Source organism: Tasmannia lanceolata, unplaced genomic scaffold (genome assembly GCF_043159265.1).
Source record: "Tasmannia lanceolata isolate RefF3 unplaced genomic scaffold, GAP_Taslan_0.1 ptg000007l, whole genome shotgun sequence".
Taxonomy (NCBI): domain Eukaryota; kingdom Viridiplantae; phylum Streptophyta; class Magnoliopsida; order Canellales; family Winteraceae; genus Tasmannia; species Tasmannia lanceolata.
The window spans coordinates 16,529,942-16,543,841 of NW_027518684.1; the positions used below are offsets into that span (position 1 = coordinate 16,529,942).

Below are 13,900 nucleotides of genomic sequence, written 5' to 3' on the forward strand. Positions count from 1 at the left end.
TGGGAATATTTTTTTGTTGAATGGTTCTTGGGGAAATTTTTCTTTCAACAATTTATAGAGAAATGATATGATTGTGATTAATTTAGAGATATTAACATAAATTGATGGCCCCTCTTGTAAGATTTTTTATGGACTTGCACAGTACTTATTTTAGCTTTTGTAAAACTAGATTGTAGAGAATGTTCGATTATGGTAAAGAGTAATCCAGCTCGGTTCATATACAGTTAGTGATCAATAAGGTTTTGCGCCGGGAACACCTGAGCCACGTGTGTTCACGTTGGATAGCCACGTGTGTTCACGTTGGAAGGGGTATGGTAATAGGTTAATAATGTGTGGGCCCGTTGTAAGCCTAATACGGTTTTGTGGGCTTATTTGAGAAACAAGAGTCTGTGATGGGTCGGCTCTAGGGTTTCCTTTATGGTATTATAAATACGGGATTGATCCCTGCTCTCACACATAAGGTTGTTATTTCTCCCATTGGAATACACATAAGGAAGTGGAGAGAGTAGAAGACCGCCCATAACATTCTTTGTTTTGCAGACTTTGGAACCACAATAAAATCATGCATTCTCAATCACTGAAGCGTCAATAGAGGTATTTATGCCCAATCGCCTCTCACGTTTACTTTGTACAATTACATACTTATGGTTTGACAACGCTATATTAGTATTACACCTCTGTGTAAAAATTGAATAGGGTTGGTTCAAGTTATCATTATAGTGCGTAAAAAAAGTAGGAAGATTTAGAAATGTTTTTCCTTTCCAAACTATTTGTGAAAATTCCTGCAATCCAAACAGGGTGTTGTTCGAACGATTTTACACAAGGAAAAAAAATTCTAGGATGTTGTCTAGAACGTACAACACACTATGCCACATGTGCAGGGACTAATTGGCAATGAGGGTCCCACTATATAGACATGCCCTAGCGCCGAGAATAGTCAGTATGATTTTATCAGTGCAACGTTTGGGTAATACTGATTGATAATGAGGGTCCCAGTGTATATAGACATGCCCTAGAGCGGAGAATGGTCAAGGCGATTTGGTGAGTGCAATGGACAACCCATGCAAGACGATTGGTGCAGCAGAGAGTAATTCAATGAGGACTAGTTCAAATTGGAAATGGAAGTAGTGATAGTAGAGAAAGCGAGGGATGCACAAAGAAGGCGTGCTTGACCCTCTCGTGTGACCCTTGTAAATTTCCACGCACTATGAGAACCAAAGATCAAGAGGAGAGGATAAATCCCACCCCATTCACATGGGGTACTGTCAAACGCCCAAACCCAAAGAATGGGTTTGGATTGCCATAATCAGGAATCAGAATCTGCATCATATTCCGATTCCATTTACAATTCTTCCTTTAACAGAATGAGAAAAAAAAATTTAATTTAAAAAAATTCTAATAAAAATTCTATTTGACCATGGCAGAATCAAAATACCATCTCTTGGTTTGGGAAACAGATTCTGGCATTTCCCCCCTCTAAGTCTGTCTCACTATCAATTTCACCCCCTTGATTCCATTTGGTTTTTTGAACTAGGAATCAGGCGTATTGGAATCAGATTCCTATACCAGGGCTTGAGTCCGACAATCCAAATGCATCCAAAATGGGTAAGGGTAAATTCCGCATTCCATGTAGGGCTGCAACTCGGGTCGGGCGGGTCGGGTTTTGGAGAACCCAACCCTACCCGAGAAATATCTCGGGTCGGGTCGGGTCGGGTCGGGTTTTTTTTCGGAAAACCCACGATTCCCAAACCCGGCCCTACCCATGATAAATCTCGGGTCGGTTCGGGTCGGGTCGGGTTTTTTCACGTTGACGCAAATTTTTAAGGAAAATTCTTGTTTGGCAAGGCAACTCAACTCATAGAAGCAGAAATTACACTCACATTACACTTGAATCAAACAATGATGTAATTACACTCACATCACACTTGAATAAAACAATGATGTAATCAAACAATGTTGTAATTACAATCAAACAATGCTGAATCAAACACTTGAATCAACTCAACTCATAGAAGCAGAAATTACACTCACATACAATAACAGTGGGTGCGTGGGTTTTCACTTTTAACTTTGGGATAATTACATTTACACCCCCTCTAGTTTCTGACACATCCACTTCCACCCCTATAGTTTAAAACGTGACAAATACACCCCTGTAGTTTCAATTTGTTTAAGGTTTGCCCCCTCAGCTGAAGGTTCGTCCATAGATTGAAGGGTTAGGATGATCCGATGGAGCTGATTTTTTGGGCACACCATATCTATGTTAGGACCCATCAAATGAATGCTTTGGATCATCCAAATAATGTGGGCCCCTACCCGAATCCAAACACTACCAAAAAATCATCCAAATAATGTGGGCCCACATTGTTTGGATGATCCAAAGCGTTCATTTGATGGGTCCTGACATAGTTAGGGTGTGCCAAAAGAATCAGCTCCATCGGATCATCCTAACCCTTCAATCTATGGACGAACCTTCAGCTGAGGGGGCCTACCTTAAACAAATTGAAACTACAAGGGTGTATTTGTCACGTTTTAAACTATAGGGGTGCAAGTGGATGTGTCAGAAACTAGAGGGGGTGTAAATGTAATTATCCCTTTAACTTTTAACTAACAATAGAAAAAAATGTACATACTATAACTTATGTAACTCGGGTCGGGTCGGGTCGGGCCCCTTCAAACCCGGCTCGACCCGAGATTCATGCGGGCTTTTGAATGCTGAACCCGGCTCGACCCGAAACCCATGAAACCTGAACCCGACCCCGGCTATTTTCGGGTCGGGTCGATGCGGGTCGGGTTTTACCCGGCTCGAGTTGCAGTCCTAATTCCATGTCTAGGGATGTTTGGGAATTATAAAAATTTAAGGAGGATGGCTGTGTTTTTTTTTTTTTCCCAGAAAAAAACTAGAGGAGGGAAGATCAACGGTCGGAGAAGGATTCTTGGAGCCAAGAAACTGATGTTGAAGTAGGATCGAAACCTGATAAAGTTTTCTGAAAGTGGTGTTGATTTTATGCAAGATTGATTGTTTGGGATTTGATTAGGGAAGTCGTTGCCTATTTTTTTGTTGTCAGCCACTATTCGGGATGAGATGAAAACCATGATTTTGAAAAGATCAACCGAGTCACTTTAAGTTTTGAATGATAAAAATTTGTACAACAATTGCATTCTTCAAATCAAAATATTTATTCTTTCTAAGAAGTACATACAAAAGGGCACTCAAACAGTAACTTGGGCACCTTCTTGGTCTTCTTTATTCAATTGACTGAACATAGCCGTTACTAAAAGTCTTATTTAAGATAAAAGTCTCATAAAACTTGACCCTCACAAATCATTCTCCCACTCATCAAGGGAAACTGATTGGGTAGACTGGCTGTTTATTTGGGTAAAAAAGCCCAAAATTCTGTTCTACCCCTGGTGGTTGCTTCTGGTTCTCATTAAACATGGCAAACACATAAGTATCTATAGCCCTTCCAGATCGTCTTGGAGTCCCTCGCGCCACGTGTCCGATAAGATTTGCGTTGTAGGTCCGCGCATTATCACTCGTGGCTGCGGTCCCACCGGCCGATGGCCAACCACTCTCCGAAACAACAATCACTACATTGGGCCCACCCACCTTCTCCAGAGCAGCATAGACAGCATCCATGATCGCATCGAAAAGGTTCTGATATTGGAATTGGTCGTCAGTTACTACAGTGGACGGCGAAGTGAACAAAGCATATGGAAGAGAGATGGAATTAAGGTTGTTGACATAGCTGAAGTAAGGGTACACATTGGCCAATAGTGGAGACCCATTGCTGACTAGAAATTGAACAATTGGTCGTAAGTAAGTAAGGGCTTCATTACTAAAGGATCCATGGGAGGGAGGGAATGAGATTCCTAGGACCCCGGTGGAGACTGAAGTGGACACTTTGATTTGGTCTTGTAGACCTGCTGATACAAGTGCACTACGAATGTTTTGCATGGCGGGGAGTACATATTGAGCCAACCCACCGGGGATTACCTCATTACCGATGGCGATGTATCGGAACTTAACATCGGGATAGTTTCTTACGTTTGTCTGGACCCACGAATTTACAGTTGAAGGATTGGCTGCGAATTCTTGGAGTCTCTCATTATGGACACCGAGGATGACTTGGATAGTGGATCCTCTTAGTGCTTGGAGAGCTGCCTGATTTGCATAGTAGAGTCTCATCCCTCCGATGTTTCGTGATTTATAAAGATCAATGACTTCCTGTGCCGAAGGTAAATTGTCGCCGTTGTTTCCATAACAAACGCCGATGGATTGTACACCTGCACTTAAAGCCTTTAAAACCATTGATCTTCAAATTGCTATTCTTTTGAGATGACTAATAAAGTGGAAGTCTTCTTCTGTTTTTTTTTTTTTTATAGTCTTGGTTTCCCTAGTGGAACTCATAACTTAAAAAATACCCCTTTGTAATTGAGAGACTACTATCTTTAGTTGGCATGATGCCTGCATTGCCACACTTGTGGTTCAGTCACTAGATCAACAATTTTTATTAGCACACATGTAAGGTAGGCATAATCCTTGAGACTTGTATTAAATTAATATTCTTAAAAAAATTGTATTGCAAGAAAATATTGATTCGATTTTATAAATATAAGGGATATATGATCGGTATATTCAACAATTGAAAGAACTAATGTACTTTTTGGGATGCTAGGCAATAATCCTAGTTATTTTTAAAAACCAATGGGAATTTGTCCATGTCAAAAAAAAAGAGTAAAGGGAATTCGGTGTATAGCTGGGGAAGGAATGCTAGAAGAAGGGCACCCTTGCAAAAACCAGCTTCAAGAGCGCCCCTATTGGCTGATTTCAGAAAAGTGCATTTATGATGGCACAGAGAAAAGTGGAAGGCGCCGGAAAAAGAGAAAATTGCTTCGACTTTGCTGAAATCGCCAAGTGGGGCACCTTTGAAGCTGATTTTTGCAGGGGCACCCTTCATTCTATCATTCCTCAGCTGGGGGTTTTTGGTTTTAACACACTGCCCTTTTAATTTTGACGGTCGGCCACCATATAAATTCTCCAAATATCAAGGGCGGCATTATTACACCCAACCCAACACATGATAACCCTATAATTTCGCAAAAAACCATTTGGCAACTCACTTTTGCAGGAGACACAGCCACCACAAATAAATTAAATGAATACCACATAATCTGCTAAAAAGTGAGCCTTTGTGGCTGTTCTCTCTTGAAAAAGTGAGCCCCTGAATGGGTTTCCCCGAAATTGGTTATCAAATGTGTTTGTGTGTAGAGAGAGAGAGAGAGAGAGAGAGAGGATATGTAGCCGTGCAACTCTTTATATTTGATCAGCAACAACCGAATTTACGGCTTACACCAAAGGTTGATCTAAGCCATCCATTTGGTGAGTGGGAGTGGGGGGTGCAACGTAAAAGATTGTGCACCAAAAATCATTTCCATTGGATGATTTTCCAAAGAGTCATAAAAGGTTGTGCACAAAAAATCATTTCCATTGGATGATCCGAACCCTCTGATCTATAGAGGTTTTAATAATATGCAGTTCATTGTTTGATCGGAGGGCTAGGATCATCCTATGGAAATGATTTTCTGGGAACAACCTAATTGACGGTTTAGATAATCCTGCAGTCTAATACGTACCGTACTTTTTGGAAAAATACCGGACTATACAGGCTTACACCATACAAAATATCTTATAATATACTGCCGTTGATCAAACACCATGGGCGACAACTATGTTGTACCATACAATTTGAGAGAGAGAGAGAGAGAGAGAGAGAGAGAGAGAGAGAGAGACCTGCAATTTGTAGTGTAGGCATTAGAAGCCCAATGAGAAACATTATGGAAACCATGAGGTTGCCACTAGTTATAGACAAGGTAGCCATGGAGATATCTAATACCTCTCCTCCTACACATTGCCTCTTATTTATAGGTAAATGAAACCACTGCTATTTTTGCGTTAGCAGCCCTACGTCATATGTACATTACCGTGTGAAATTAACAATCGGCAACCCCACCTTTGTGCCAAGTCAATCTCTCCATAAATGCTTGGTCTCCAACTAAGTACTTGAGCTGTTTGAACCTCTCATCTCTCTATCCCTATAGCCTTGGATTTTTCTCTTGATCTTTTCTTTCTAACCCAAGGATAACGTTACGTCTTTCTTCAAGTTCCCTCCTTTCTTGTAGGGCTGCAACTCGGGTCGGGCGGGTCGGGTTTTGGAGAACCCAACCCTACCCGAGAAATATCTCGGGTCGGGTCGGGTTTTTTTTCAGAAAACCCACGATTCCCAAATCCGGCCCTACCCATGATAAATCTCGGGTCGGTTCGGGTCGGGTCGAGTTTTTTCACGTTGACGCAATTTTTTAAGGAAAATTCTTGTTTGGCAAGGCAACTCAACTCATAGAAGCAGAAATTACACTCACATTACACTTGAATCAAACAGTGATGTAATTACACTCACATTACACTTGAATCAAACAATGTTGTAATCAAACAATGTTGTAATTACAATCAAACAATGCTAAATGAAACACTTGAATCAACTCAACTCATAGAAGCAGAAATTACACTCACATACAGTAATAGTGGGTGCGTGGGTTTTCACTTTTAACTTTTAACTAACAATAGAAAAAAATGTTCATACTATAACTTATGTAACTCGGGTCGGGTCGGGTCGGGCCCCTTCAAACCCGGCTCGACCCAAGATTCATGCGGGCTTTTGAATGCTAAACCCGGCTCGACCTGGAACCCATGAAACCTGAACCCAACCCAGGGTATTTTCGGGTCGGGTCGATGCGGGTCGGGTAAAACCCGGCTCGAGTTGCAGCCCTACTTTCTTGTATGCTTCTCTTGTTTTTATTCAAGAGTTAGTTCCAGGTCTATGTTTCTCCTCTTGTATTTATCTCTTCTTTTCTTTGTAAAGATCCCAACTCATGCCATCTTTTCTTTGGGCTAGAATTAGGTCAAGTCTGTACATTTTCACCATTACCTTCTTTCTTTTAGATGTGTCAAGACTCAAAGAGTCGTCTTTCCTTACTAGTGTTTATTTCATTTTTCCTAAGGCCCTGCTTAGATTGCAAGAAAAACAGTTCTGATTCATTTTTTTTTTCTTTCTGCAATTTAGAGAGAAATAATATGATTATAGTTAATTTAGAAGGACTTCATCATAAATTAAAGGTCTCTCTACATAAAAATTGAATAGGGTTGGTTCAAGTTATCTATTTTATTGTGTAAAACTATTATTAAATTTTAGAAATATTTTATCTTTCCAAACTTTTCTGGAAGATTTTTTAAATGTTTTTTTGAAGAACAACCTATTTACATTGCCAGTCATCACGTGAATGGTTTGGATCATCCTATGATATGGGCCCCACGGGATTAAGAGGGGAGAGAGAGAGAGAGAGTTGCACACGCGTAGCCTCTTGCCCTTCTTCTATTCTCCACATAGAGAAAGAAAGCAAAAGACAAAGGGAGAGAGAGGCACGCATAGAGCCAAGAAACATAAGCATAGTAGTGAGCCAAGAAACACGTAAAGTGAGCAGGAGGGAATTTTGGAAATGGACCAATTACCAATGGGGGACAAAAATTAGGTGGAATTAGGCGGAATTATCAACAGGACCCATGCTGTTCAGAAATTATCAACGAGGGACAAAAGAGGTCTTGTCATTAAAAGCTGGACGAAAATGCCCTTTTCTTAAGCAACACGTTTTGCTTTTCCACTTTTCCCTCTTCTCTCTTCTTTCCCTCTTTTTCTTACTTTTTCTTTTTCAACTTTGTTTTTTTTTTATCTTACCAGTCATCTTCTTCATCATTTAGCTACCATTGGAGGCGGGAAAGCTCGAAAACTTGAAACGTGAGCTCATTCCCATCTATCTCTCTATATCTAGGTTTTGTTTTTCGTTTGTTTTAGGGTTTTGCATTTCTCCTTCTCCCTTTCAATGGAGGATGAGGAAGATGAATCGTAGGGTAGAAAGAAAAAAATGGTGAAAATGAAACAGTGAAAAAAAAACAGCAAGTAAAAACGTGTTCATAAGGACTTGATAAGCCCATTCGGAATTTGGTAACCCCATTTTGATACAGGATAATCCCAACCCCAAAGACTTAAAAACCCCCTTCCAAAACTCTAGTACCCTCGACCAATTCTAAGGGACTTGATAAGCCCATTCGTAAATTGGTAACCCCATTTGATACTAGATAACCCCAATCCGAAAGACTTGAAAACCCCTTTCCAAAACTCTAGTACCCTCGGCCAATTTTCAGGGACTTGATAAGCCCATTCGAAAATTGGTAACCCCATTTTGATACTTGATAACCCCATTCCCAAATACTTGAAAACCCCATTCGAAAACTCCAGTACCCTTGGCCAATTTTCAAAGACTTGATAAGCCCATTCGGAAATTGGTAACCCCATTTTTTATCATAGATAACCCCAATCCAAAGACTTGAAAACCCCCTTCCAAACATGTAGTACCCTTGGCCAATTTTTAGGGACTTTATCACCCCATTCGAAAATTGGTAACCCCCTTCCAAAACTCCAGTACCCTAGGCCAATTTTCAAGCACTTGATAAGTCCATTCGAAAATTGGCAACCCTACTTTTGAGAGTTACTAACCCCCTTCCAGAGAGTTGATAGACCCCTTCTGCTACAAAACCCTCTGCCTATAAACTCTTCTAATGGCATTACAATTATGCTCATGACAGAAATAACAAAAGAAATGGATGTTGTTTTCATTAAATGTGCTTCATGTATTACATCCCAATTTGTATATTACAAAAAAAAAAAAAAATTTAAGTAAATCAAAAAATATGTAGCCATCCATTCATGTATTACATTAACTTTTTCTTATACAACCAGTTGTCTTCCAAAAAAGTGAGTGAAGCCATCCATGCATTATCTCCAGAACACACCCTAAAATACAAACCGCTTAAATCCTAAACAAGATAAATCAGAAACAGAGGAATGAAAAATAGTGCAAAACCCTAAAAATAGAAAAGGAAAACAAAACCTAGATACAAAGAGATAGATGGTAAGAACTCAACATTCAAGTTTTCAAGATTTGCCAACAACAATGGTGGCTGAACAAGGAGGAAGATGACTAGTAGGGTAAAAAATCAAAAAGGTGATAATGGAAAAGTAAAAGAAGAGGAAAGAAGGAAAAAGCAATGTCAAAAAGTGTTGTAAATGCCAAAGGGCATTTTCGTCCAGCTTTTACTGACAAGACCTCTTTTGTCCCTCGTTGATAATTTTTGAAAAGCACGGGTCTGTTGATAATTTCACCTAATGTTTGTACCCCATTGGTAATTGTTCCTTTGGAAATTAAAGAGGCATATATTATTTCGATCCGGTCAAACCACCTTTTTGATCTGGTCAAAACCACATTTTTTTACTTCCCACTTAGATAAAAAATCAAAGGGGCGGGATTTTGACAGGGTGCCCTTTTAATTTTGACGGTCGGCCACCATATAAATTCTCCAAATATCAAGGGCGGCATTATTACACCCAACCCAACACATGATCACTTTATAATTGCACCAATAAGATTATATATAGGGGATTTACCTAGTTATTTCACAAAAAACCATCTGGCAACTCACTTTTACAGGAGACACAGCCACCACAAATGAATACGAAATAATCTACTACAAAGTGAGCCTTTGTGCCTGTTCTCTTGAAAAAGTGAGCCGTGAAATGGGTTTCCCCAAAATTGGTTATCAAATGTGTGTGTAGAGAGAGAGAGATGATCTGTAGCCGTGCAACTCTTTATATTTGATCAGCAACAACCGAATTTACGGCTTACACCAAAGGTTGATCTAAGCCATCCATTTGGTTGGTGGGCCTGGGGGTGCAACGTAAAAGATTGTGCACCAAAAATCATTTCCATAGGATGATTTTCCCAAGAGTCATAAAAGGTTGTGCACCAAAAATCATTTCCATTGGATGATCTGAACCCTCCGATCTATAGAGGTTTTAATAATATGCAGTTCATTGTTTGATCGGAGGGCTAGGGTCATCCTATGGAAATGATTTTCTGGGAACAACCTAATTGGCGGTTTGGATCATCCTGCGGTGTAATACATACCGTAATTTTTTGAAAAATACAGGACTATACAGGCACCATACAAAATATCTTACAATAGACTGCCGTTGATCAAACACCATGGGCGACAACTATGTTGTGCCACATTAGGTGCAGCTAAGCGCATGTACCACACAATTTGAGAGAGAGAGAGAGAGAGAGAGAGAGAGAGAGAGAGAGAGAGAGAGAGAGAGACCTGCAATTTGTAGTGTAGGCATTAGAAGCCCAATGAGAAACATTATGGAAACCATGAGGTTGCCACTAGTTATAGACAAGGTAGCCATGGAGATATCTAATACCTCTCCTCCTACACATTGCCTCTTATTTATAGGTAAATGAAACCACTGCTATAGAAGGAAGCCTTAATAGTTATTTAACAAAAAAAAAAAGAACAGCATAACGAAGCCTCTAAAATGATAATACAAAACTAAGAAAATGAGTGGGATTGGATATATCGTTTTTCTTGCAATCCAAACAGGGGTCGAAAAGTTTGAAAAGGGAAAAAAAGTTATTAAACAATTTCTCGTAGAGCTATTTCGTGGCTGGCTTTTGCATGTGAGAACAGCCACCTCAGATGAAGCAAAAGATCAACATGTGTGGCTGTCCTCACATGCAAAAGCTAGCTGTGAAATTGCCAGACAAATCCCTTTTTACGTAGGAAAAAAATAACTTAACCACCCCAATTTACATAGTAGTTGGAGGGGCATTCAACCGAGGAACATTTCATTCCAAATTAATCATAATCTTATCATTTTCCTTTGAATTTTGGAAAGAAAAAAATTTTCCAACAAATTTTTTTTCATAAAAGATGTTTTTCTTGCAATCCAAAGGAAAACTAATTTCCTTGAACCATTTTTTCTTTAGCATTTTAGAGCATATCATTACCCATTTTCTTTAGGAGGAAATTTTATATAAAATGAATATTTTATACCATCTCATAGGATGATCAAAACCGTCCATCTGATGGGCACCAATGGGCACCAATTGAGGTGGAAGAATAATTTTGTTAAGATTATCCCAACCTTGTGATCTATAGAGGCACTGCATATGTGGAAATCTATATAGGTTGGAGGTCTACCATCATCGTATGGAAATGTTTTTTTGAAGAACAATCTATTTACATTGTCAGTCATCACATGAACAGTTTGGATCATCCTATAGAGAAAGAACGGAAAAGACAAAGGGAGAGAGAGGCACGCACAGAGCCAAGAAACATAAGCATAGTAGTGGGCCCCACGGGATGAAATCCAAGCAGGGCTAAATGAAAAATTTCTTGAACACCTTCAAATGCTTGAAGTTTTCAGCATAACTTCCTTATAAGCATTTGATTTCCTCTAATTTCTTCTTGACCTCAACATGTCTTGTCACAATTTGTCAGAAAAATTTGTAAGAGGCAACAGATCTTGGCGATTAAACATTGAGAAAATCACAGAAACAATATGGATTGAATTTAAATGAGAAAAATCATACCGGAAGCCATGAATTGGGTTTTTCTTTCTCTCTGAGTTTCTCTTCGCTACACAACCATCGGTGATGGGGACCGGTTTCTTTCTCTTCAAGCGTGGATTCTCAAAGATTCAAAACGAATTTGTTGTGTGCAAATAGGACCCAAGAGTTCCCTTTTATAAGCGTTTGTGGGAAGAGATGCGACTCCTCATCACGCCCATCCCTCTCCCCAAACGTCTCTTTACGTTCATACCTTTTCACATAAAGTCTTTTCATTAATGACTTTTCACAAAACCAATTAACTAACCAAATGATCTTGACCATCGATCTTGCAAAAGCCACATCCACCGTTAGGATTATTTCCTAACATTCTCCCACTTGGCTAGCAAGATCTTTGAGCCAAACATAAGGATCATAACTTTAAATTAGTTAGATAATAAACCCAACATTCCGTTTAGCAAAACTACCAACAATAAACCATGTAACCATTGGGTCACCAACTCTACCCAATAGCCTACCCCATGATTATATTATTAGTAATTCTTACTAACATGAATGTAAAAGTATACATGCATAAGATGTAAACATGGTCCAAAACAGTCATACAGACACATTCTACCTCTTATTAACAATCCATTTACAAAATGTGCACGAAATGGAGCGGTAGAAAATAATCATAATATATATCAGAATCATAAAATATAATGTGATCACAACAGTGTATCTCAATACCAAATGCAGACTCCCACTATCATAGGCTATCAAAAGTGTCAACCAATCCCATGCGCGCTACATGCTCTCTGAAGAGCTTTGGTGACAAGCATTTAGTGAAGGGATCCGCCAACATAAGTGCGGTGCTTATGTATTCCACAGATACATGCTGATTCTGAACTCTTTCCCTCAGAACAAGATACTTTAAATCTATATGCTTTGAGCCGTCTCCAGACTTGTTGTTCTTGGAAAAGAAAACCACAGCGGAATTATCACAGAGAAGTTTCAGCGGCCTCTCAATAGAATCAATCAAATTAAGCCCTGAAAGAAAATTTCGCAGCCATAAGGCATGAGCCGAAGCCTCCGAACATGAAATAAACTCTGCCTCCATAGTGGATGAAGACGTCATTCTCTGCTTGACGCTTCTCCAAGAAATAGGTCCTCCTGAAAGCATAAAAATATAACCAGAAGTGGACCGATGGGTGTCCCGACAACCAGCGAAGTCGGAATCAGAATAGCCAATCACCTCAAGGCTATCCGATCTCCTAAATGTGAGCATGTAATCTGAAGTCCCTCGCAGGTAACACATAACCTTTTTGGCTGCCTTCCAGTGATCCAGACCTGGCTCACTTTGGTATCTACCAAGCATGCCAACTGCAAATGAAATATCTGGACGGGTAGAGACCTGAGCATACATGAGACTACCAACAGCAGAAGCATAAGGAATATGTCTCATCTCATCCCGTTCCAGTGCGTTCCTGGGACATTGTAACTGACTGAATACATCACCCTTAACTATAAGGGCAAGACTAGGGGAGCACCTCTCCATGCTGAATCTCTTAAGGACTTTTTCTATATAAGTCTTCTGAGACAATCCCAGCAATCCTCGAGTCCTATCTCGATGAATCTCTATTCCTATAACATAGGAAGCTTCACCAAGATCTTTCATATCAAAATTCCTGGAGAGGAATTGTTTTGTTTCTTTCAGCAGGCCTAGGTTACTACTGACAAGTAGTATATCATCAACATATAACACTAGGATGATGAATCGACTCCCACTAACCTTAAGATATATGCATTGATCTACAGCATTTTCCTTGAACCCAAAACTAGACACTACCTCATGAAATTTCAGATACCACTGCCTAGAAGCCTGCTTAAGTCCGTAAATGGACTTTTTAAGCCTACAGCTTAAGTGCTCTTCGCTCTCAGCCTTAAAACCTTCAGGCTGAATCATATAGACATCTTCATGAAGATCACCATTTAAAAAAGCAGTCTTCACATCCATCTGGTGTAACTCTAAGTTATAATGAGTCACCAAAGCCATGACTATCCTCAAAGAGTCTTTCCTTGATACTGGAGAGAAAGTCTCTTTGAAGTCTATTCCCTCTTTTTGAGTGAACCCTTTAGCGACTAGTCTGGCCTTATATCTTTCAATACCGCCCTTAGAGTCTCTTTTGGTCTTGAAGACCCATTTACAGCCTACAGGCTTGACCCCTTTAGGTAACTCGGTGAGTTCCCAGACACGGTTCTTTTCCATCGAGAGCAACTCATCCTTCATGGCTTCAAGCCACTAGCTGATCGGTCGCTATGGCCTGACCAAATGAAAGTGGATCATTATCCATTTCACCGTCGTAGTCACACTCGTTTAGATAGACAACATAGTCAT

General features: G+C 39.8%; 1 protein-coding gene across 1 annotated transcript; it reads right to left on the reverse strand.

Annotated features, from left to right (window-relative positions):
• Window positions 1-3,161: 3,161 nt before the first annotated feature.
• On the reverse strand, window positions 3,162-5,953 carry LOC143882108 (glucan endo-1,3-beta-glucosidase-like). The gene is made up of 2 exons (XM_077385516.1): window positions 5,795-5,953; window positions 3,162-4,287 (listed from the first exon to the last, which is right to left on the reverse strand). Exons 1-2 carry the CDS (start codon window positions 5,880-5,882, stop codon window positions 3,341-3,343), a joined length of 1,035 nt encoding a protein of 344 aa, XP_077241631.1. The 5' UTR covers window positions 5,883-5,953; the 3' UTR covers window positions 3,162-3,340.
• Window positions 5,954-13,900: the final 7,947 nt, after the last annotated feature.